At 27.6% G+C, this 27,100-nt stretch overlaps 1 protein-coding gene across 4 annotated transcripts in view; it reads left to right on the forward strand.

The window, feature by feature from the left end:
- The first annotated feature begins 6,695 nt into the window (after positions 1-6,695).
- Positions 6,696-27,100, forward strand: part of LOC132920914 (GATA-binding factor A-like) — a 29,083-nt gene continuing 8,678 nt past the window's right edge. Inside the window, exons 1-3 of one of the 4 annotated variants that reach the window (XM_060983645.1) lie at positions 6,696-6,948; positions 20,056-20,196; positions 24,973-25,386. In XM_060983645.1, the coding sequence (XP_060839628.1) occupies positions 20,133-20,196; positions 24,973-25,386 (478 nt within the window). In that variant the 5' untranslated portion in view covers positions 6,696-6,948; positions 20,056-20,132. Of the gene's footprint in view, positions 6,949-9,751; positions 9,771-17,870; positions 18,131-20,055; positions 20,197-22,584; positions 22,866-24,972; positions 25,387-27,100 lie in introns of those variants that run through there. The other 3 variants (XM_060983648.1, XM_060983647.1, XM_060983649.1) reach the window with 3 other exon arrangements.

Raw genomic sequence — 27,100 nt, forward strand, 5'->3', positions numbered from 1 at the left:
GTGAAATTCAAAAACGAATAATCGTAAATTCTTTAAATTTTCATCAAATGTTTATATTAGCATTATATGTATAATGTAGATACTAAATAATACTATTTAATCAAAATAGTACCTTTTTGATTTACTAATAAAAATTAAAAATTTTTGATTTTGATTTTCAGTTATTTTTGAATAAATGTCGACAAAAATGTATGCATGGTCAAAAAGGTTGAAAATGTAATACTATAGTTTCCTTGAAAATTGTTTATTTACCAGTTAATTACACTGCCACAATATATATTTTTTAACATTTAAACGTTTAAAGTTAGAATTTTGATGAAAAGGTGCGAATTATTTTTTTAGTTAAAAATTCATAAAAAATTTTAATTTTATGTCTAAAATTTAAAAGCTTAATACAAGATTCCTCATACGTTTTCTATCTATAATAGAAAAAAGTTTACTGGAAAGTAACATTAATTTTTTTTTTTTTTTGAGCATTTGAAGTTAAAATTTTTACGACTTTGGATTCACCGTTATAAACTATTTTTTTTAATCTTTTTTTTTTTTTGCTTAATAGAACTGTTCTGGTCTTTCGCTGCAACACCCACTCTTCTCCATCAATCACTGTTAGTAACAATTTCTTCACCGTTATCTTGGACAACCTAGTGGTAATTTGTTTTGTTTATAAAATCTTATACCATATTATACATCATATATCTTTTTTTTCATAGCTATTATCTGGAGGTCTCATTCAGTTTTCGTTAATAATATTATGTCATCAGCATATGCTACTAGTTTAATTGTCTTTAAGTTTTGTAGCTTAACTCTTACACCAGTTTTTAGTAACTTTCTAACCCTTTTCTTTAATGCAATATTAACGAACATCGAAGATTATCACCTGGTTTCATTCATGTATTCATAGTAAGTTATTTTGATAGTGGGTCATTGAATTTAACCATACGAGTACACCTAGAATTTCGAACGCATATTCTTATCATACTTATGAACTTTATTGGTACTCCATGACTTTCAACTAAATTTTTTATTTTAAAAATTTTATTCGTGTACCTACTTGAAACTTTTACGTACATAATAATATTTTATACACACAATGACATTTTTAAACGCAATTTTTTCTGTAAAAATTAATTCAACCAGCTTTCCTAATTTTCCGATTTTTACTTTATAATTATAACTTAAATTAGGTAAATTTATAGAATTTAGTTTTTTAATTAGTTTTAATGACATGGCGATATCAAATAACTATGTATTAAAAATTTTAAAAATTGTTAATTTCGTTTTTTTTAATTACACAACTCAATAATCAATTTTTAATGAAAAATATTTTTTAATATTAATTATATTGTCATCGTGTTATATCGTAAATAGTCATAATATAATAAATAATATAATTATAATTTATAACGGTTATATTGCCTCATATTGCAATGGTGCAAGTGGTATAAATATATAAGAATAATTATTCTTAAGACACGTACTATATAATTATAATTTATAATAAACTTATATTAAAGGCTATTGATTCTGATCTTGTGAAAAAACGTTTAATATTTATATAACTAATAAATATATTTAATAATATACCTACTGTAAAACTCACTGAACATTATTAAATGAAACCTGACAAAAAAAAAGGTGTGTATAATATTTTTTTTCGTCGTACAAGATCGAAATAATCATAGCAAAGAATACATTTTATATTTATACGTTTCAAATTGAATATTCGCACTAAATATTTTACTTTCAATTTTATTTAATTAATTAATGGCATTTTATTTTATTTCTAGATATTTTTTCAGCAATACTCTTTCAGTAGACTATGTATAGGTATTTGTTCGGTATTGTTTTTTATTGTTTTTACGTGACCTAGTTAAGATAAAATATGCACACGTACCCATATGTATTTATGTTTTTGTTTGACATGAAAAATAATCAAGCTTATACATCACTAATACCATTATTGTAGAACGACGGTCGCTTAAATATCAAAATAAACATAATATGTTCATACAAAGCTCATAAAGTCACAATATCCACTGAAACCATTCAGTATACGTCTATATAAGCTAAGGTAACATCTATTCGATGGAATAATTAGCTGCAAGTGCGCCTCCACTAATGTTTATGTTGAACGAACGCCCACAGTTAATATTACTTAACCTAAATAGTATACATACTAATATAATCACCTCGCTATAACACAAGGTAACATTTAAAAACTTTGTTATCTCTTTTTGAAATAACGGAATTTTAAACTATTGATTTTTATGTATGTTAGTTACCAGCGTTTAAATTTAAATTATTTTTAATAATTTACTTTTCATTTTAGGTATTCTTTCATTTATGATACTATATTTTTTATATAATATATACATATTTTTATATTTTTTACTTTATTATTACTTATTAGGTATCTACATAATACTTATAGTAATGCAACTTCCTATGTGGTTAAATTATCGACAAGTCTGCATATCTATGATGTATAGTCCTAAGTTAATATTATGGCAAATATTTTGATTGTTTTATTATAACATAATATTTAATAAAAAAAATACTTTCAACCAATTAAAATTTCAGATAATTTGTTTAGTAATAATTTGATAATACGTAATAACACTAATAACCCTGCTACATACTATCCGTGTATCTTTATTTTCGGTTCATATTCATGGTCTCTGTAACATTCATATCAACTATGGTCTATAAGTTAAAACTATAAAATGTATATATTATAGACTAAACAATATTTATACTATTCACTCTATGTAATGTATAAAATAGCAAAAATGCCATAAAATATATTGTATAGGTACGCACCTATATCAACAACATTGTTATTATATTATCAGAGGCCTCGGTCTTTGTTCAGCACTGATGATGACAACATCGTTAAAGAACACGTACAAGTACTATTTATATATTATTTTTATGTATAGGGTGCGCAAATATATTTTTCAACTTCACACAAAAATAAATAAATAAATTCTATAATTATTTATATTTAAATATTTTAAATGAAATATTACGTCGTCATACACATATGGTTTTTGACGTCCACAAAGTATAAGATTATTTGGAAATTGGAAATAAAACATAAATCAGAAAAAATTAATATCCAGATATCTTATAGCTTAAGTACAATAATTTTCATAAATTTAATTATTTGAATTGGACAAAAGACTTTATTTTAAGAAATTAAACAAATATGTCATATTATCAAAAAAATGTTTCATGAAAATTATGTAAAACTAAATAAATTTTTGGATAACTAAACTATGTTTTTAATTGAGTTATAAACGGAATATAGCTTATTCCTTACATATTAATAAATTATAATAGCATTTACATAGCATTTGTAAATAGGAGTGGAGAGAAATTAAGAGGAAAAACCTAATGTATAAAAATAGGCATTTTAAAGAACCTACTTACTTATAATGCCCTGAAAAAAAAATTATCTGGGTGAACTGTCAAACTGTCATACAATGCAAAATTGAATCCAACATTCCAAAGACGTAAATATGTTCATGCAGAACAAATGAAAAAACATTAAAAAGTGGTTTTAGAGTAAATTAACTCGATGAAATGTATAGGAAACAATATTTCTAAAATAACCTTTTCAAGTCTTATATTATTCTAGATAATAACAGATCGTTAAGCACAAAAACCCTTTTTTCTAACATTTTTTGAATAACTTATATTTCAAAAACACTAATAAGGTTTTATCTTAATTATTTTTTTTCTATAGAATTTAATTTTAAAAGTTTTCTATCTAAAACCACTGCTTAATGTTGTTTTGTATGTTTTGCGTAAAAATGTTTATTGTTTATAGTTTATATACTGAAAATGATCGGCTTAACATCAATATTTATGATTAATGAGTAGATCGAAAATTAGACATATATTGCATAAACTATTCTGTATATATATAATGTATAATGTGTATGGAAATTTACTGTTACTATATACCTATACAAAATTCGTATATTATCTCTGTATATCTTTATTATAATATTATGTAAAAAATATATATTATAACAAAATAAATACATTGTATTATCTTTATGAGTATGAACAACACAGTTTCAAACTTTCATTAGTTTCATTAAAAAATTAAACTTTTCTTTTCACATGCCTTTAAAAACAAAAAAGGCCATAGAGTGGATCTGACCTCCCCCCCTTGTATACGTCCTGATGGCATCATTTCAGTATACATCTACGATAACTTATCGAATCAAATTAGCACAATATTATAATGCATGAGGAAATTGTATGAAATATAAACCATAGGTTGATGACTTATTGTACACAACAAGTCAACGAATAAACATAGCAACGTAAGTAATATAATTTTATTTAATGTAATTTAATATTTGTATAAACTGTATATTAAACGAGGTAAACTAGTATAGATAATTTAAAACTTAAACAAATTTTTTATCTCAGCTAAAAATTGATCTAATTATATGTTATGCTGGTTTTTTAGATTACAAAATATAGAAAAATAATTATTTAACAAAATGAATTTTTAAAATGTTTAAAACACATAAGCAAACAAAAGAAAAAGATAATAGATTACATTTCAGTGCCTCTAAACAGAACAAATATGATGTATAGTGGAATTCACTCAAATGTTATCGATAAATTCATTATCATTAATTTAATCAGTAATTGTTTAAAAAATGTATGTTTCTTTACAACGTTAAATAACATATATTTTTTAACGTTACATGTTTAATAGAAAAAAAATGTTGTAACATTTTATTACGAGCAATGTAACCTAACAGATCTATAGTACCTATTTGAAGTATTAATTATTAAAGAAACTTTTTGAGGAATTTATAATCGAATAGAGCAATGACAAGTTTTGATATTTAGTGCTCAAAAATATATTGTGATATACTATCGTAGTACTTTAGTAGAAGTTCATTAACATGATAAGTGAATGATTAAAGAAACGAAAAATTTAAATTATTACAAACATATTTTTAGAGTTATTTAGAGGGTTCATGTTTATATTTTATACAACATAAAATATAATTTTTAGAAATAGAAATATTATCATTATACTTTTAAGTAGTAAAGAATAATATGTGTTTCGGATACTATTTAATAATTATTTAATATATTTTATAAAGTAAACTTTAAATTATACTTAACTGTTTTATTGAATGAATTTAGTATTCTGAGTGTTTATTTTATTTTATGATATAAGTTGTAACAATTTGAAAATAAATATCAGCGTGTGTAATTTTTATACACACATATATACATATATATTTATATTTTTATTATCTTTTCATGTTTTTGAAATTCATCTTATCTTTTTAATATGTTAGTTGAAACTTGAAATACAGCTGAATTAGCAACGAAACCCAATGCATTACATAATGGGGATAACTTTAACTTTTTATAAACTATATTTTTAATTATATTATTACACATAAAACTTGGTCTAAATATATAGGTGGACTTAAATAGAATATATTGCGGTTAAATTTCATACTTATACAAACATTTTTTACAAATAATTAAATAGAATTACATAAAAATTTACAAAAAAAAATTGGTTACATTTAATGAAGCTTCATTTATTAGGATTATCAGTATTTGATGTGTATTTTAAATATATTACTAATCATAGACTTGTAGCTGTATTTAAAATGTATTTTGATTAAGTAATCTTAATATTAATTTAAAAGAATCGTTTAACACGGGCTTAATATAATTGAAGATAAAATTTCTTTTTCTTAAATTTATCAAGATTAAATGTACTGTGTAAATTTTATGTTTGTATACTATTAATAATAATGTCATGTAAAAGGTTTAATATTTATATTGACATTTAATTAAAATCATGTTATACAAGTAATAACATTATATTTATAATGGGCTTATAAGGCCCTAAAATTATTTAAACAGCTATTATAGTACTACAAAACATTGAGTGTATTAGTTTATAATAAACGTAAATTGATTTCAGATTTTTATTGAACACATTTGAGTCGTTTCAATTTTTTACCCAGTGAACAGTTGAAAATGTCAATTTATATGAGTTTGGCTAATTCCGGTTTTAATCTCGAAAGCTTCTTTAGAAAGGTATAATTAACATGGTTTAACTTCTCTATATCTTGGTTTAATGAATTCCAATTACTTCAATAATACATTGTTAAGCCATTTATAAAACTTAAAACGTCCTATATACTATATTTTTCTAATTTCCACGCATATAGGTATTTCGATTAAAATACAAATAATATGACTAATACAATTACAAATAAAAACTGGTATTCAGTCATGTATATAGGTATACTATATTTAAAAAGTAAATAATGTGTGTATTGTCTGTCCGCTGAATCCTCTGATGGACTGTGATTTCGTGCAATACGTTTTTTTCGTCAAGCCAAAATTTTACACTAATCCTCCTCACCCGTATGTACAGCGCGAGATCGGTCTGTTAATGGACCCGGTTTTCAACGATGATAATAATAATAATAATAAAAAATTGAAAATCTGAACTTATGATTCGGTGTAGGTCGTGTGTGTGATGCCGGAGAGGGGAGAAGGGGTGCGAGAAAAAAGACAACGAAAAGAAAAATTAATGTAAAATCTATCGTGCATGGCGACAACCGGACGGCTTAGACTCCGCCTCTTAAGACTTCTTCAAACCGATAGCCAGCGAACGGTTTCACCACCATCAGGCATCAGTTGATCCGCAGCGCGCTCGACTATTCATTTTACGTGCGTGAGTCTAATATTATATTATTATCGCTAGTTTCGTTTTATTAAATGTATATCATGTCCATTACACACAAATTTTAAACCGATTTTACATTCGTGTATCGATTTAGTGGTTTGGTCGTCTGTGTTATACTGTTGTTGTTTGCTTGCTGTAAATACTCACCAATTACTTACAACGCGTGGGAATAGATAAATCGACCGAAATTTGTAAGTATTTCTATATGAATGCTGAACATTTTATAATAATAATAATAATAATAAAAGTTTATTGCAACAACATCAATTTCACATGATTTGATATCAGCAATATAAATCACAAAAGTTGCAACTCGTTCTATAAGCAAAAAAGCTTGAATTTGGATGAGTCTTTTTATAAAAGAAATATTTTTATATTAGCTGTCTAATCATTTTTTTCGTGGATATTTGTTTATGAGGTACTTCGGTTTGATATTTATTTTATTATTATAATTATTAGTTAATGCCTTTATTTAGTCTTTTTGTGTGCCTATGTTTACAGCAAACCCCTGTATCATATCCATTATATCATAATATGCTTTTCTATTCATTAATTTATCTTTTATACGATTTATAGAATTACATCAATACTTTAAATAGTTAATTTAATAGATAACAAATAATTATTTAAAAACTTTTACAGTAGTTACCAATTTATATTCAATTTAGTTAGTATACCACTAGTTCAATAGTTCGTCGATATTAAAAAAGTTATACTTTACTATTAAAATCTAAAAGATGAAAACTCTTTGTTTGCTTGGATATTTAAATATCTAATATACTGCAGAAAAAAATATAAAAAAATTAAAGAACACGTTATTTGTATTACATTGTTACTTTTAAATTATAATATATCATTTATACAAACTCTATTAGTTTTTAGTTTTTAGCTTATAAATTTGTTATTCATTTCTCAGAAATTATGTTAAGATATGTTTTTTTATTAATTTGTCTTGATAAGCTATTTTTGACCTTTGATGTTTAAATAACGTATCACTCTTTTTACCTACTTTTATACAAATAAGGCTTGTCAAAATGTTTTTGAATTCGAAAACTGTTTTTGCTACGTATATTCCATGTAGTTTACGAGATCGATATTATTTCCAATTGTTTTACTATAGATACTCATATAAATAATAATAATTATATTAAAATATTATGCTCTTTTAACTGAGTGATAAAATACCTGTTTTATTCAATACGAAGTGAGGGTATATTTATTTGTTTTAAGGTCTTATACGATTGTCCGTTAAAATGTTAAATAATAAAATAGTTTTAACGTCATTGCAACAACTTACAGTACATCGAATTAGGTAGTACTTATTATTATATTGACGTGTGAGAAGTCTTTATAGGTATTGTGTAAGACAGTAGAGGTTTTGTTTATTCTTGTTGTAATTTAACTGGTCAGAAATCCTTACTAAATTTGTTTTTATTATAATCAGTAAGAGTTGATTTAATTTTAAATCTGACGTAGATACCAAGAACTATTTGTGACCTACAGGAGGTTGATAAGATTTTAGATTTCTCTACTTATTGTTTAGTTTTACACTTTTACGTGACATGCGAGAGATTATAATAATTTTGTTAAGGCAAAACATTGGACTGTTTAACTCGAATAGTAAATAAGAATTCCGTACAAAAACGTCACTACATAGTATAAAATAATAGAAGTATTGACTGAAAATGTTTATAATTATACAGAGTGGTTAAAAAATACATATATATGTATTTATTATAGTGTAATGTGCAATTATACAATTGCGTATTAACTTAGCGTCAATAATTAATTTACAATATACATAGAGCTTTAACTAAATAGGGGTATAATAAAATAATTTACTAAAACTATCAAATTTTCTCTTATCGAAAAATTATTACGAAAAACATCGAACCTTTTCGTTATAATAAGTGGATTAAATGTTTTAATTTATCTACAACCAGCATAACATTATATTTTATTTAAATTCTTCCGATGTCCAAAACTATTATGAAACCTGCAAATTATGTCTGCACAAAAAGTAATGTTGTTGTTAATGAGTTTTTTTTTAAATTATTTAAAACTTTAAATCATAATATAGTATTATAGTTATTTGATATTTACATATTTTAATTATCTAATCCACTAGTCAATATCGCAAGCATGTGGCGCATACCATATTAGTATTATTATTATTATTTATTTTAACGTACGGGGTGAGACGTGTGTATTCGTACTATGTAATATTTTTTTTGTGGACGTGTCCTAATCGTAATTCATTTGTACATATTATTTAATAATAATATACAATTCCGTATCGTCCGTGTGCAAACTGTCAACCCAACGAGATAAGCATCAGCTATATAAATTCATCTCTGTCGAGTGCAACGCGCAATGACCGTCGCGGGTGGCTATATATATGTATAGGTACTGGGTAGGTATAAGTATAATAGCAGTAAAAAAAAAAAGAGGTTTTGGAGACGTAAAACACGGAAGTCCTTTTTGCTATATAATATTATGATTATAGCGGGCATGATTATAACAGGTAGGCGGTTGTTTACACAAGGGGTGACGGGCTGTGGTGATAGGCGGAGTGTGACGATTGTATGGGGGAGGGGGGGTGGAATCGAAAAATTCGAACCCTCGTGAGACTTATTTTTTATGTTACGCTGCAATACTATATATTATATAATTATAACCCCAATAATATAACAGTATATGTATACTGTACCTATGGGATGGCAATTTGAACGGCGGACGCGCACGCAACGAGGGCGGAACTGTGCGTCCACCCTAATAATTGGTCGGAAAATCCGTCGATTCCATGGCAACCTAATTTTTCCTGTGGCTTTTATCACGCACACATGCACACACACGCCCTTTTTCTCGATTCAACGTCGAAACTTGAAAGCTATGACGACGTTCTTTTTGAGCCAACTCGCCTCGATGATGATGCCTCCCCCTCAGTGACTACGCGCAATACATACATCGAGTCGTATTTACATCGTACTGTCGCAGTTTTTACCAAGTAATAGTATGTTATTAATTGTTATTATATTATTAAATTTACTTTTATACAACTAATTGTTGATAATAGTGGGATATCGTTTTAATATGTATAGCGTAATTAAATTGCAGTTAAGTATTTAAAGTATTTTAATTATTTTCCAATCGTGATGCCTAAAATTGATAAAATTATTATTCTGTATATTTAAATAATAAATATATATTTTAACGTCAAAAAGTTTATTTATGATAGACGATATAATGCTTTTAGCTAAGCCTTCCTAGTTGTTGTGATGTTCAAATCATAATATTGCTTTAAATTTGAAATTATTGGATTTTTTTTCAATATTTATAGGTATACTTAAATACTTAATATTATAATTGTTATTCTTATTGTTTTCATTCGTTTTGAAGTTATTAAAAAAAATAGACATACAAATTTTTATCAGGTTGTTGATTTTATTAGTTATAATTCAAATCAGTTTGTTATGTAATCCAAAAATTGCATACGTTCATATAAAATGTATTAATTAATAAGAAATATAAAATAATAAAAAGTTTACAGTTCAGTGTTCCGACCGTTTAATGATAATATTGATAATATTTTGATGCTAAATTAGAAGTAATAAAAGTAATTAAATTATTTAATAAATAATAAATTTAAGTATACCTATAATATAATATAGGTAATGTACAAAATATACACTATTATAATATTAGATATTAGTTATCCACAACATTTAAATTCATAGATAATCTAATTATTCCAGCATATTTTATTAAAGTTATCTATATATATTATATCATATTAAACTTAAACTTTAAAGCGGTAAAAATAGCGAAAAATATTGTTTCTTCTATACAATATACTACCTACTATACGTGCTGTGTGCTATTTACAATTAGAACAATATGCTATCGTGTTAAACTGTTAATATAGAGTTAATAATACCAAATGATCATCTTACGTTAAAAATATCTATCCATATACGGTTATATATAAAACTAATACATTTTTGTGTTGTGACGGTTTATTTCATCCTATATAGAATTTGTAATTTATTCTAATTACTCCTTACACGGTTAGACGATATACATTTCTTAAAGATATGGTACTTAGGACAAGATTACTACATATGTGCTAGTATTGTTAATATTTTATTTTATTTTTATATATTTCTTCAAGGAGATAAAATATAGTTAATCTATTTTCCGTATTTACGTTTTTTTCTTTGTACAGCATATGTGTTTTGTGCAATACGCCAAAACGCATATACAGCGTAAGAACAATTCAGGAATGCGATGAATTTAAAATATTATTCAATTTTGCTTACCTAATCATTATTCTAGTCTAATTGACGTAGTTTTGATTTTTTCACACCAAAAGTTAACAAAAATCGCATTACCATAAAAAAATTGCGTGCAGCTAGCTCAACGATCGCAGACGATTTACCTAGGGTTCGGTGATCATCATATTATACGCGGAAGTCTCGTTATCTTAGTATGTACCAAATACCCGGTAGTAGAAGTTAAACATTAAAAAAAAACACTATTGCTAGTTGTTACTCAATACGACTTACGACTACACGACTCTTTAAGTGCACTCATCATCATCATTGTTCTAGTTACCGCGTGTGTTGATATCATTTAGCTGAAGAACGTCGATGATTTTTATTTATCAATGTCGTCGTAGTAGAATTTAATGAAAACTTTAAATAAGAAAAATTTGTAAATAATCTACACATAGTACATCATTGTTATTTCTTTGACTTAATTTTTGTTTTAATCGAGACCAGTTACTTGTATTATGTCAGATGAATGAGGATGTTTTTGTCACACGGCCTCAGATTGATTTTGTTCCTGCGAGTGACCGTTAAAAATTAACATTCGAAAGATGTCATACTGGATTGTCCAGTGTGATTACGAGATAACGCATATATTAGTTTAAACGGATAGAATAAAATATCTTGAATATATGTTTAGCAACTGTAAAAATAAAGACAAATAACCAAAGATCATAATTAACGACTCAATAAATGTTGTTGGATTTTTTTTAATGATTATAATTTATAATTATGTTATACTAAAAATCATGATTTCTAGATTCTCACAATAAATACACATGGAAATAATAATATTTTGTTATACCTTTATTAGATGCTAATATTTATTACACGATTGAAATTAACATTCATAACCATAAGACATCATACAAAAGTTACGTAACAGTGGACAAATCATTCATTCAAACAAAACATAATATACGATTAAAAAACTGTTATTGGCCAACCTAATTTGGTCGATTACAACAATATATTTTCATGAATACATCATGTGTTAAGTATTCGTAAACCACATTAGTATTGAGCTGGTTATTTATCATTCTCTAAACGAGTTTTGTATTTTATTTTTCTAAAATGAAGTTAATTTGATAAAAACGTCTTTAGAAAACATTATAAATTATAACTCTTACTAATTACTAATTATATAGTAATTAGTAATAAGTACTAACTAGTTTAGGTAAATTTAAATATTTAATTTTAGACGATTTCCCGTCAATAAAAATATTATCAAACTTTATAGCATTCAATATTAATTAATCATTTTACCTTTTAATGCAGAGTTGACATATATAGGTACTTTTCATTGTTTATTGATATGTCTGATTAAATAACCTAAGTAAGTGTCTAAATTTGATCAAATGATGGTGAAAACTAAACGTATATGAAATATATTAAAAAAATTAGATATTTGATAATATTGTTTAATTCATGATTTAAATAATAAAAAGTTGGTTCGTAAAAAAAATAACTGTTTATTTGTTAGAAGCAATATACTCTTATACCTAACACTGTGTATTTAAATAAGTATATTTTAACTTAAATAATTAATTAATAAGTCACAGGAGAACTGTTATTGAAACTGTTATTAAATAAAAAAAATACTATAGGTATATTATATTTGTTACATACGGGTATACTATTTTGAATTATTATAATTTATTCAATTCTCCTATATATTAACAATCAATATTGCAATGAGTATAATATAACTGTTGATTTATTAAAAAAAAATATATTTATAAATATAATATTATAATGACTTCATTTTGATGATTAAGATAATTATTTACACTTTATTTTCATAAAACTGTACGTTATATTTACACGATCGTTCAACGATTCCATTGATATTTTAAAATTATTACATTTGAACATATTTATTTGTTTACTGATTGTTTATTTTCCAATCTAATTATATTTTAATTAGCGCTGAAGTGAATAACCATACAGGTATGTGTACTGGTACTCTAATGATTAATATTTCATTCAAGATTTTCCGTGACAACACATTCATATCGTTAAAATCGTATTAGGTTAGTTTTATTGGCTGTTGACGGATTGTTAAAAAAAATGTTATTCAAATAACTTTTAAATCAGTCACGACGATTTAAATAACACAACGCTACTGATGGGACCGGTTTGCGCGGTCACACGAATGAGATTAAAAAATATAATTTATAAATCCTAACACAATCATCTTGGCCCGTGCATTAATAATATCAATGTTGGTTTATTATTTATACGCCATATTGTGTGCGTGTATGTGGTTAATCTGTTAATGCCACATACGCGCTTGCATAGTACAGTCGAGTTTTATAAACAGAAGACGAGCTTATCCTTTTGTATATTATAATATACACGAAATAGGTGCAATGAATTTTAGATTCGAGATGAATATTAATACGCCGATGATGTAGATGTAGGTACTTAAAACTTGTCCTGTATAGTTTTATTTTCTATAGGTTTATGGTATGTTTTTAAAAACAGCGCAGAGGTGATATTATGTGTATTAAAATAATAAAAATGCGTCACCTGTCTATAGTTTTGCGAATGGTTCTTTTTGTTAAAAAACGTGTTTTTCCCTCATATTATCGCACGAAGTCTTGTCGGTTTGTTTAATATTACAATGTCCTACACAATATTACATATAGATTAAACATAATGTATACTTACCACGAATACTACGTGGTCCATTTTTGGTACACTTTTTAAATTTTAATTCGTTAAATAACTAATCATAATATTTAAATATTAAGTACGAATGTACGATCCGTATTGATAAATGATAAATATTGGTATTAAGTATATATGATATAAATCATATATCTCACAGACATATATATTTTATTATACCAACTATTAAGCACCTTTCTTATGGCCTTGTTAAGTTATTTTAGGTCATTACTACATGCAGTCGTTTATAATGCCATATATTATAATCATTTCGACAAATCCCGTAGACGGTAAACTGTTCTATCTACACAAGATCAATACCCAGATCACATTACAAATGATAAACTCATGATAAGGTGATAAAAACAATGGTTATAGATAAATAATGTTTATAAGCATATTGGTAATAATCACATTTTTTTCTGTGTGCCTTATAATAAAAAGGATTATATAATGATTTGGCTTTTAATCGATTATCAAAACATTTGTCTTCTCGTCCTGATCTGATAAAATCCTGTATAATAGTATCATATTAATATTATTGAAAAATAAATGTTAAATAACGCATAACGAAACATCGAAATTTGTAGAAGTATAAATCCATAATATTATAACCTATTATTGAGCTATGTCCTATGATAACTGATAAGTATCTAATATTATTCCTTTAAATTATAATATTAGATGCGATTTAAATATCTACCACAAAATAATATTTCAAATTATTAAATATTTAATAATATGTAAAGATAAAAAAATAATCACAATTTCTTTTCTTCATCACTTATACGTGTTTAATAATTAATATTGATTTTGGGATCAATAGGTGTAATACTAAATACATAAGATTGTAATATTTTTTTTTTAAATAAAAGGTTACCTTAAGAACTCAAATTGTATTTTGAAATTAAGATCAAAGTACAGTTATTTATTAAATATAATAGCTCGAAAATATTTTCAAGTAATATTTCATATGTCATTGTATTCATTATCTATATATGTATACTTATTACCTATTTACCTATTTAATTACTTATTAGTTATTATTGTATAAATAGTCGGTAGACTCAGTTAGTTCAATATGAAATTAATAATACTACAGATTTAAATAATTAATTTTACATACACATAAAATATTCTTCAATGATTTATATTTATTGATCTTTTGAATCGGAAATATAAATTAATAATATTATTCTCTGGTAAAAGCATAGTAATCATTTCATTACACCTAATGGATATAAGTATACTATTTTACATTATAGTAATATAGTTTATAGTCATTTTTAATGACCTTATTTACTGTTTAAATTTTATAATATATTAATATTTAATGTGTGTGAAACTGTGAACTACATGCCGTCATGCCGATCATTCATTTATGCGGAATCAAATCGTAATATTTAATTTCAAATTTTTGAAATTTTTAAGTAACTCATCACTATACTTACACAATGTTTTTTTGAAAATACGAATTTACAAGTTACCTAACGCGTTGGGTTTATCGTTTATCATAATAGTAATGTGAATATAATTTCGATTTGTTTATTTTTCGAAAAATATAACCGAAAGACATTAAAACATATTAAGACGTAAACATAAATCTCTGCACATTTAATCTATTACTAACCTAAATACTAAATAGACTCCAATATTTATTGCATTTGTCTCAAAACCATAAAATATCATTACGCCCAAGACACACATTCGCCCTTTTCAAATCACTGACGGGTTTTTATTTATTAGGTCGGCGTTACAAGACAACAATAATATAGACTATATTATACTCGTTATTAAACATATTCGTATAATCGTATATACATTTTATATACACACATACAGACATCTACATTCTACACACATATTTAGTAACCAGAACATACACCAATAGACCACGAATACACAATTACATACTTTAAAATGTTATTAGGGTACCTCCTACACATATAATATCCTTGTTGTTTGTATATTCATGTATACGATTTTTCAGTTTAAAACCGTTTGTACGTGCACCGAGCGCTTTTATATAATATGTTTTTTGGATATCAAACGAAAGCATAACATACATTTTAGTACAAACGATTTTTCACGATAAAATATGTTACGTTTAAATAGTGTCCAGTTTAAGAATATCGTAAGCAATCAAGTTGATTATTTGACTAAAAAAAAAAAAACCGATCGATGTAAATGCGTTATATGTGTTCAATTGTTTGGTCGTATGTTTCTGTGAACATAAATTATTATTACATAATGTCTCAAAGTATTTAATCGCCATACCTAATAATAATGTATATTATGTTCACGGGCTGTTTTATAAATATTAGACAATAATAATATCAATTAGATTGATTTCAGAATGTTGTTGTCGTGTTGCATATTAATTGATATAGACATACAATATATTATATAATAGTACACGTTTTAGCTGATATTATGCGAATAAAATCAATCCACATTGTCGGAATAATACGCGTACTTTATCCAGATCAGAATCTTTAAAAGGTCGTTTTAAAATATATCCACCGACCAGTCTTAGTTTTAATCCAACAGAATAATCTTTTTTTTATTATTCCGTAAGTTGTAACTGTGGCGAATCGATTTAAGCAACGGTCTAAAACCAAACCTAAACAATCAATATCTTAGAAGTAGGTATTTTAATTCAACTATTTTAACTGTAAACTGATAATAAAAATATAATTACAGATTATTTAAATTATATCGTGGGGAATTATAACGATACGGAGTTTATTACTCGACACCAAGACAATAATTATAATTTTGATTTATCATTTCTCAGAAATACAGTTCTATCTCCTATTATCGTAATCTTAAGTTGCACATTTTTCAGATATCGGTGATCCTAATAATAAACGATGATCAATTTCGAATAGTTATAAATGACGTGACATTTTATTATTACATAGATTAAGCTCGTTGCCCTGTAATTACTTATTATAATATTACATGTACTTATTAAAATTTATAAGGAGAGAATTGGGCGCACACAAGAAAGCGCTTTAATTTATTTCAAATAGTATAAACGCTTGCTGTTATCAACGGAGTACGTGACAATATTATATTACTGATAAGATATCTTTTTTCGTTAATGTAACTGATATAAATATAAACTAATGTAAAGCGGACGAGGTCCCATATGGTCATATTGTAGGTATTTGGTCGCTTGGTGTTTAGACATTTTGGACAAATATTTGAAAACTCGATATTGAATAGGTATAAGTACTTATAATCAAATAATGTAATCTATTATACCCATTGTACCCGATTACTGATATCAGTTAATCGTACAATCAAATATCATTATAGTTTAAATTACACATATTATACCTATAATATAATAGGTAGCGTATGCGTATCAAATATTGTTACTTTGGACCTCACACTATATAATACTACACTTAATAATTATATATATACAAAAGCATTATGTGTGTTGTTTGATTAAAATATATGCTCGTTCTACAAAATTAAATAAAAATGTAAATTATTTGAAATAAAAAAAGTTAATTATTAATAACGGTCAAACATATAATACATATTATATTATATACCGATATGATAACTCAAAATTCCAGTAAAATCATCATATTAACTACTAAAAATACATTAGATCGATTCAATAAATATGAAAAGTGAATTTAAAATAAATGTATGAAATAATGTCGATAAACCTGTATGCTAATTGCACATTTTTTATACCCGACGTTTTAATTGGTATTATATATTAACGATTTTTGTCCATTGCGTTCATTTTTCAGTCATCTCTTGTTCATTCTGTCCAAAATAATCGGTAGCGGACAGACGCGTCGACGCAAAGGTCAAACGGACGAGTGGATGACCAACACATTACCCATACATATATCATAATTATTATTTGATGCTTTCATTATTACAATCGTGTAATACGAAAACAGTTTCTTTGCAGCGTATGTGTATATCGATGAAAAATAACAATTTAACGAGGTTTTTTCTTGTGTTTTTATTATTCATCAGCAAACTGTTAGATTAGAACCATCTATCTGATTATTCTGTAACCTATTAAGCGATTAGATTAACGTGCCCAATCCACCGCGCACTGCATCTGTTCATTCGTATATGCGTTCGGCAAAGAACGATAAAAACCTCCGAAGGCTGTACAAAACGTTTCGTATACGCGTACGATATAATATAATACTCGTTAGTTTTCCGTTCGTCTGAAATAATAGTTAATAAAAATTATTCGAATATTTTTACTAGTAATCGGTTAAAACATCGTTAACTCGTAATCGTTCGACCGGGCGATATTTCGAGGACATCCGCAGTATCGCAACACGACAGTTAAAGCCAAAATATATACGAAACACGTACTTTACAGGTATACCGAGTTGTAATTAATATTATTGTTAAATTGTATGCGTATATTCAATTTATAGTAGGGTAGACTAGTAGTAAATCACGATTTTATTATTATTATTCGAGTGGACGGTGTTGTGTTTATTCGTCGACTGTAAAAAATATTTTAATATTATATCGTATCGCGATGGCCGATGACACGGGTAGATACACAAAAGCACTCGCCCGGTAGTCACGGAGCACGATTCAGAGACCAAAGGGTGTGCAGTGGCAGCTTTAGCAGTGTAAACCGTACAGTATGTGAATATACCTCTCTTATCGTTCGGTCGTTTCGCGGAGAGCTGACCATCATTGTCTAACTTACAACATCGACGATTAACAGTGATAACACATTATGTCGTATATATTTTAATATAATATCACGATGATGGGCGTGAGTAGTTGTAGTTGTGCTAACCGTTATCGCCTGCAGTGGCGCGAGTTTAACATTATACACCTATTGTAAAAAAAACCTAGGCACCCGGATAACGATGCAGCGCCGACGCGTATACACCTATAATATGTATTATAATACCTATATGCCTAGTCTGCGTGCCTGCCTACCAGCCCGTGTAGTGTAGGTATACTGAGGTTAATTATTCTTCGAAACACAATGCCCACAGTCCCACACCGAATTGCCTTATCTAAATCCATGTACACGAAAACAGCCTTCTTATCACACCGACATTAATTGTCCGAACCTGTGCACCAGCATATTTCGCAGCACTATACAGGAACCTACACTTTATCTCGGCCGATTATATACCTTGTCGCCATGACGTAACCCTTCGTTAAAAGCTTATCTCACACACACACACACACACACGCGTATACGCACGCGCGCGCCTCTATAATATAATATTATGTTGGTATACTACAATGTAATGTAATGGTATTATTTATAATATATACATTATATAGGTATGAGTCGTGTTTTTACGAGTTAATACATTCCTACCGAAATATTACAACGGGCGACGCAATTATATACGTTTAAATGTTTAATACACCGTCGTGCATGTCCGCGCGCGTAAACAACACGTATAGGTATTAGGTGTGAGCATTAGAGGTACCTACAATACGATCACAACAAATTCAGAATCTCCTTTCGCGGTTATTGACGGTTATGACAATTTTAAATAATCGACATGATCATGATCGCGATCAAATTATGATTTCTCTCCAAAAGTATTGGTATATACGTGTGTGGGTTTTGAATATTTTGATTTAGCGATGACGTATGATCTCGGTCTACTGTGCCTAACGTTGTAGATAGGTTACTTATGTCTTATGTGATATCGGAACAGGCGACGACGGCCAAAGGGCGCCCGGCCTCGGGTAGCGGTTTTCGGAAGATACCGTGAGGGCGTGTATATTATTGTAATATCTGATAATAATGTCGCTTACAACACCTTTGGACCGGAAGACGGTGTCGTCGTCATTCCAACAGCTTTAGTAGTTCTATATATCTATTTATATAATGTGTACAATACAATACAATACATGTACGCGTATAATCGTTTATTGTTATTTGTCGTTTATCTTATAACGTGCACCACGACAATGTCCGCGAACGACTTTTTTTACCCTCACTCTTCTATTAATTTATATCGTAGCAAGTACCGGACAATACCGTACAACCGACCAGCCAGTCCCGTCCGAACACTGCGCATTATCATGAATCATGAATCATGATATATGCAATATATTATTATAAACCTATTAGCTATAGATACCTAATATTATTAAATATATATACACAATATATATATAAACATCACGTAAACGTAACACGTTTTGGCACGACGAGTACCCCCCCCCCCCAGTTTAAATATTTTATTTCGTAAAAAAACAATAATTCAATATTCGTGATAATATAACATTTTTTTGTGTGTTCGTGTTGACCAGGCGAAGAATTCACGGTGGCCCCCGTGACAACCGGCCGCGGCTCTCGGCACAACAACCCGTGAACGGGCGATGAAGTCATGTTCCAATGTTCGTCGACGAGCACGGTCGGCGCCGACGCAGGTGTCGTCTCCAGTGACACGCGTAAGTACCTATACCCATATAATATACCCATGTACCAACCCCGTGTATGCGCGCCGTCACCGAAACCTGTCATGGTCACCCCTTGCATCATCGACTCCGTAAGGGTCGTCATTAAATCAGCCCCTCGGCGGGAAGATGGATCCACGTGAGATATAATAATGATAATCGCACATACATATGCAGCAGGTTTATCCATAATGTTTCATCTGCGCTTACAAATGGTTAAACATTTTAATTTTTAGGTTTACAATGATAAATAATAATATTTAGAATTTAGTTTATGGTACTTATAAAATATGTCCTATACGATTTAACCTAGTTATAGGTACAATTATACAATTAAAATATAATATACAATGTAAAATCGATCCCATACTTGTTCCAGCATATTATCCGTTTAGTCTGCTAATTTGTTATCGTTCCTCTGCAGTAGTTAATTACAATGGACGTACGTTCACAGTATATCTTTAACAATACATCTTCAAAATATGAAGTCATGTTGAGTAAGATCAAGTGACCTAGGTGGACAGATGCCAATCATTAGATAAATAATTTTTAATAATCCTATATTATAATATTATATAGTATCGGTTTGGTTGGGTTGAACGTCATTTTTTTCTTAAACAATTTCGTAGTTCTTCATAAAAGGATCGTTAGTATGTTAGAGTCCGACCGTTATATAAGTATATTATACTGTGGTATCTACACCAGAAATGGCTGACCATTTTTTTTGTCAATGTTTCGACGTTTCGTTTTATTATTTCAACACAGTTGAAACAGATATACATGATAATGTATACGCTTCACTGCAGTAGACGCTTTTTTATTTCACACTGGTTCTTCTTTCTATTGGAAAATTTTGAATATTAATATAACTTATTAGTTATTTTCAACATTCATAATGGGCATAATATACCTTAAATCGAGTTTGTAACAAGTTAATAGTTATTTATAAGTATATGTATTATATGAGAATAATCTACGCACCCTACTCTTCGCAGATTTTTGTAAGTATTTTTATGTTCTTAATTTAGTCAGTTTAATTGGCCATTCGGAAGTGGTGGAAAGAGAATAAATATGATAAGTGGTGATAAAATAACATAATGAAATACAACTTTATCGGTTAATAGCTTCAGAAACTTACTTATAGTCAATGGTGAATATGGATATTTTATTGTGCTAAGAATCGTTGTATAAATAATGTGATGGTATTGAGATCAGGTTATTGAGGACCTCTGTATAAAATATGGACGTGGGCGGTGGGTCTACCGGAAAAATCCCGAATTTTCTGTAGGTTATCTGCCATTATGTATATGCCTAAGATGTGCTATTTTCATGAATTTTTTCAAAATATTAAAAAATTAATTTTTGAATAATTAGCAGATATATTTCAATATTAAATTAATAATTAACTGTTTGTATGCGCAAGATAACAAATGTAACTAACTCGTAAAGCCATCAACTTATCATTCCTATAAGAGCATATACGATATACCTACTTATAGATAAATCCATTGACAACATATACGAGAAATGTTCAGTATTTTTAGAAAAGGTACCCCATTATTGTAATAGCATGGGCTCTAAAAGATTTTGTGACTATTATTTTCCTAATTTAAGTATCTGCTTTTTTCGATGTTTATCTGAAATACTGATATTACCACACTAATTAATGAACATAGAACAATAGGTATTCAAATTAAAAGTTATCGTTTGAAAATTGTCAATAAAATAAATGATAAAAAAAAGTGTACTTTCGTCAAGTCTTGTGATAGCGGATGGAGTAGGGAGAGAGAGTGTAACTTTATCCAAACTTATCCGTTATAATCAGAGAATTCTGTTGTTATATTATCGTTATTTGTATGCGCTTATACGTTTGCTTGGCTGACATTTGATGTGTATATAAAATATACATAAGTGAAATATACTGTGCGTGTAATGATTAAAACTATTTAAAACATACATTATAAAAATCAAAAAATGCCGATAAGACCGATTAAGAAAACGTTGTATTGCGTTATCGATTCGATTTTTACGCCTTGACCTTTGACACGTCGTCCCACCGCGAACCCCGCTCTCACAACAATAAAAACACACACACACACACACACACACTTGGGGCGTTATAATAAATAATTTCGATTGATGTTAATAATATACGGTTTGTGTGTGTAATGAGACCTTAACACATACACAATAATAATATATATAATATTTATATTAAAATATCACGTGGGACAGCGGCGTTTGGTTGGTCCGACTATCGTTTCCCCGTCTTTTATCAAACAATATATAATATTATACAATTGATAAATTATTGTATTTTTAATTTTTAAAGGCAATCTCAGATCGCGACGAAACGCGACAATTATCATTAGTCCGCTGCGTGCGATTACGCACGCGATTAGCTGTCGTCGCGTCGGTTTGAAAACGTTTTTATTGCACTCTCGGATCGCACGTAGAAAACTAGCTCATAAATTATTATATTTTATTTTTAACAAAATTTATAAACGCTGATTTTATATGTTTCTTTTTATCTTTTTAAATTTCATTCATAACAGTTATTTTATAAATATTTACGTTTTAAAAGTTTGGTGTTATACATAAAAGTACGCTTTTAAAATTGGTTTTTCTCTATACATAATATATTATAACTACACACATAAAAGGTAAGAGAGGAAGATAACTATTGTCTATATTGTAAATGAAAATTGTGGTTAACACTTTACATGTCTAAATCGTAGATATAATTTCTTTTTTTTCTTTCGTTTGAAATACCATTACGATGTAGATTAACTTATTAATTATTTATTATAATTTATATAGTGATACTAATAAGTAACAGCTGTTGGTCCTACAATTGTTTTCAATTTTCTTACGTACTACGATTTAGTAACTAAAATATTATATACTGTTATCTAATCGATGGAACATACTATTTGTGTCAAGCTACGTATTCAGCCATTAAGTATTTATAGTATAATTATAATTACAATAAATTAGATAGTCTTGACTCTTGATATTCTTATTTACAATATTTATTGTAAATATTCAGTTAAAATTGGACTTACATTAACGTCAAACAGAATAGTAGGTATACTATATTATATTGTGTTGACTGTTTAGCGTTTATAATATAGTTGATACAGTTTTCAACATTAAAAAATAAGAAGTCATAGATTAACATCTAATATTCTAATTTCTAATGGTTTTTATAAATTACACTTTATTGTAAAAACAAAGATAAAACTATAGATTATAATTAGGAATTCAGTTTACAAAATTGATAATAAATATTTCGATCTCGAGTAATAACAATTATGAAATAATTGTACAAAATAATAAAAATTATTAATAATTCAAGTTAAAAGCTATTTTATGTAAAAAAAAAAAAAATGATAAGTAAAAAAAAAAGTGAAAATAAAATAGATAATTATCTTTTCAATTTTTAGTGTATATAATAGCAATCATTATAATATATTTTAATAATTAAAATTAAATAATGCATAATATTTTTACTAATAAATATTTTAATGCAATTTGTTAATTGCTGCTTAGGTATATATCATTGTCATACAAACGCTAACATTCATAAGGTCAAATATAATTTGGATAATTTTTTTATACAAAATGTTTATGTGGTAAAAAAAAATAAAAATATTAAATACACATACGTGAATATAATATAAATTACAGTTTTAATTTTACCTCTCGTATTTCTGTTATTCAGAATGTGTAATTCTACAGTCGGCGACTCTTATGTATTTACATTAGAATATGAAACTACGCATTTTCGAAGATATCTAATTTATTTTTACTATTTTTTTTTTTTTTTTTTTTTTAGTAAACTGCAGACAACTATTGACTTTAAAGGTTTTTGAGTACTCTATTCAATGTTTCTGAATTCTTGAACTGCATTTGAAATAAACCGAGATTTTTACTTAAAATGAATATTTTAAAAGTAAATTATAAAATCGATTTGAGTATAAACAAAGTTCACTCGTGATTGTATAAATTAATAAAAAGGTGACGAGTCAGCACATCTATAGCAGATGACCTAACTTAAAGAACGCGCGGAACATGTCCGGTTACCGATATTTCTTTTTAACGATCGGAAATTCATAATGATTGTATATTTTTTTTATTGATTAGTCATAAATTAATAGCTGTACCTACATCTAGTATCTGTTTTTTAAATTTTGTGTTGCTCATATTTTTATCGATTACTGACTATTCTCGCATTAGACATTCAGAGGTTCCCTCGAGATTTTTATTTTTTTTTAGTAAAAAATGCTCTTATCCAACACATTACGGTCATTGGAGTCTACGCACAACATTTACTATGGTATAACACAAATTATCTACCTAATCTCACAGAATTTTGAACTATATAATTATTCAGCTATTTCCATTGAACTAAACGAATTACATTTTTTATTGGGTAATTTAAAAGTCAAAACAATTCGTTTAGATGAATATTTTTTTATTGCACACATCGATAACAACTATTATTATTGTCCATAAATTTATAAAGTATATGGTTAACTCGTATTATTTTTTATATAATATAACCAATTAAGTTTTAAAAAAAATAAATAAATAAGTACTAAAGTATAATACGTTATCTTTTAAATAGTATTATCCTATAGGAACATATATTATTATTGATCTGATACGCATTTTACTGCATAATTTAAAATTTTTTTACTTTATTATGTATTATATGTGTGTACATTGATTATTGATGAACGCATGCGTTGGTTTTTGTGGTTACAGAAAACGGTTACCGCGGTCATTACCATCACGATCGGATAGTATACGTGCCGTCGTCCAAGCCAAATATGTTCGGTCTTGCGCACCACCAGTACGGCGCACCACCGCCGCCGCCTCTGCCACCGCCACCACCGTCCACTGTAGGTGCCGCAGTCCCAGGCGCCACCGCGCACACGTGGCAGAACACACCGGCCCGGGCACAGAATAGCAGTCACCACGTCTCCGCCGCTGCCGGTTCGCCGGCCAACAACAACGGTGGCGGGATTCCCGCCGGTGGACACCCGAACGCCGTCCCGATGTCGTCGTCACCGTCGTCGGCCACACCGCCGTTCTACCAGAGCGCCGCAGCCGCAGCAGCCGCCGCAGCCATTATGTGGCCCAACCCCACGGCCACCGCGTTCCAGGCCCATCACTACGGTACGACCAAAATATTATATTCGAATGTTATTTGACAATTTGACATCATCACAATATGATAGCATTATTTGACGTTCGATTATTGTGATGGTTGGTATGCTCAATATATATTTTAATTAGGTAATCGATTGTTCATTCAATGAGCGTCTGAAGATCCGAATTAAACACTTTAATCAAAGACGGATTTTCGAATCCTCAACATTTCTCGATACTTGAGAACAATTTAAGTTATAATTCAGACATTTTAAATGGTTTGAAAAGTTCGTATAACATCGTATTTTCTAAACTCCGAGTAAAAAGTATTTACATTTTGATTACAACTTACAATTATAAAATATATAATTCAAATTTGACCATATATTGTTAAAACCAGTTGGAAATAGATCTTGATTACAATGAAAATAAAAATACATTTTCAATTTGGAGTTCGAACATTTGAAGGAGAATTCTAACCTTGTAACTTTTGATCCTCCTAAAGTACCAACTAGATCCTATTTTCCATCTGCAGAAATCGCTATCAAATTACAAAATCGAGTTTTAAAATTGAATGTCAACTGCTCAAAAGAGTGTATAAAAAATTAAAATATTAATATTATAAAACCAATACGTTTCATTAATCGCTTCGCTGCGAATCTCAAAGTACTCGTATCTACCCTTTGTTTAAAAAAAAAAGATAATTTAAATTCAAATATATGATTGAAGTTATGGTTTAATAATAATATGTATAATATGTCAATGTGGGATCTTTGTTGTCAGTTACCGCTCTCTAGCACGCTTTTGGTAACAACTAATGATATTATAGAACTTTTAATTTAGTTACCAAATTGTGTTTTGTGATCTGTTTACAACAATATTTTATTTCATTTTTTTCATAGAACTTTTTTTTTAAATATATACTGTGACAAATAGTTACTTAAATACTTAATAGTTAAATACTTCACCATTTTTGAAACAACTGCAATATCTAAGCACAAATTATACACATATTTTTATATAGATAATTTTGCATATAGTCACCGCGTTGATATGTGTATTAGGTAATAAAAATAATTATTAGTATTAAAATATAATATTGTTCGTATTATTAATTTTTTTGTTTATAGACATGAAAACAATTTTATCTATAACTAGTACTTTCTTAAAAATGTATCATTCATAGTTTATTTTAACCGATTACAATATCATACATTTGTATTTGTTAATAATTTTATCAAACAATACAATTTTTGTTCTGTTAATTTTTATATTTTAATAAGTTAATTTTCTATCAACACCTTATCATAAAAATAATTTAAAATTAAGATAGTAATATATCATTAATTATATTATATTTATATTTTATACCCTATAGTTATGACTCATATATTTTTTTTTAACTTTATCAGACTTGAGGATTAATAGACATATCAAAATATCAAATAATTTTCAAACGAATTTTATACTTTCGTTATTTTTAAGTAATTTAATTATATTATTATTATTATTCAATTAATTTATAATACAGTTAATCATTTCAATAAAAACACTAGTAAACATTAAACTGTCTAGTGTTTTTGTTCTTAAATCAAATATGAAATTTGATCATCAATAATATAATCCAAACTTCATTGTTTGAGCAATGAAAACACTATATTTCTTATAAATTAGGTACATATCTATGTGTTATTATTATTTTATATTTACTATTTGATATTTGAGTATACACATGAATACA

Source organism: Rhopalosiphum padi, chromosome 2 (genome assembly GCF_020882245.1).
Source record: "Rhopalosiphum padi isolate XX-2018 chromosome 2, ASM2088224v1, whole genome shotgun sequence".
In the NCBI taxonomy this organism is placed as follows: domain Eukaryota; kingdom Metazoa; phylum Arthropoda; class Insecta; order Hemiptera; family Aphididae; genus Rhopalosiphum; species Rhopalosiphum padi.